General features: G+C 55.8%; 1 protein-coding gene across 1 annotated transcript in view; it reads left to right on the forward strand.

Moving 5' to 3' along the window:
• The first annotated feature begins 812 nt into the window (after positions 1 to 812).
• Positions 813 to 1,239, forward strand: part of PEX11B (peroxisomal biogenesis factor 11 beta) — an 8,083-nt gene continuing 7,656 nt past the window's right edge. The window contains exon 1 of the mRNA XM_014532326.1: positions 813 to 942. Within this exon, the coding sequence (XP_014387812.1) occupies positions 813 to 942 (130 nt within the window). The remainder of the gene's footprint in view (positions 943 to 1,239) is intronic.

A 1,239-nucleotide genomic window follows, 5' to 3' on the forward strand; every position in this document is an offset into this window, starting at 1 on the left:
TCCACCCCTACCCCAGGCCCTCACCACTCCACTGTCTGTGTCCAGGGGTTGTGCATATTTGCATACAAGGTCTTTGGTTGATTACCTCCCACCCTCTCCCGCCTTTCCTCTGAGATTCCGCACTCTGTTCCATGCTTCCATGTCTCTGGATCCACTCCGTTCATCAGTCTATTTTGTTGATTAGATTCCACATATGAGAAAACATGGTACCACAAAGGTTTAGCCAAAACCCCGGCTTCTCTCTTTTCTTAATAGACCCTCCCATATACGTTTCCTCCTGCCCTGGAGTTTCTGCAGCGATCTCCTGAAGCAAGGTGGGAACGGGAGGATACAAATGGGGAAACTAAGTGTAATTAAACAAAGCTGAAGGAAGAGGCCCGGATGAAAGGGTACTGCTTTCAAGAACAGAGATGCCAATTAGCATGCAATGATCTTAGCGTGAGGAATATCAGACACCGCCCCCTGAGGATTGATGGCTGACCACCACCAACCACATGACAATGCTGAAGGCTCACGGTACGTACCCAAATTCGTGTCCAGACTAGCCCTGGGTCCAGACAAGTGAGTCACCGGGGGCAAGGCGAGCAGAAGACAAGTCCATAGGCTGCCCCCAGAAGTGTCCTTACAGCTGAGGGGGTGGCGGTCGAACCCAATGGCCACAGGCAAGAAAGCTAGCCTACATGGCCATTAGCTTCGGGAATGAGTGTCCGTATGCGATGTCCCTGGCCAGCCATTGAGCAGTGATAGTCCAGGTGGCATCTGGAGCATAACCACAAAAGCGACCAGTAAATCTAGAGCTGCTAACTGGGCAAATGGGCCCGTACCTGACGGGCGGAGCTGACCGGGTGGCGGCCGTGTCTCCGCAGCACCGCCAGGTTCCCTCCAGCGGAAGAAACAAACAGCACAAGGGCCACTCGCACTCGGACCTTGGCTGCCGCCGAGGTGGGCAGCTCTGAGCCTTCATCTCTCCTAATCCGGCCCAGGTCTCCCCTCCGCCGACCCCAAGGGGTGTCTGCCTGCAGACATGATGACTTGGAAGGGAAAGGGGTGGGGGTGAGGTGTGGGTTTGAAGGGTTAACCGGCTGCTGCTGTGCTCTGGCGGCACGTGTCTGGATCCTGTAGGGACCTGGGATCCGGCGCTGGCTTCTACTTCCATAGATTTACTTAGTCCCGGAGCCCTGGATCCACCGGAGCGTGTGCCTGTCGGCGCTGTTCTGACCCTAACCCAGCGGCCGCAGC

This window comes from Myotis brandtii, unplaced genomic scaffold (assembly GCF_000412655.1).
Source record: "Myotis brandtii unplaced genomic scaffold, ASM41265v1 scaffold882, whole genome shotgun sequence".
NCBI lineage: Eukaryota > Metazoa > Chordata > Mammalia > Chiroptera > Vespertilionidae > Myotis > Myotis brandtii.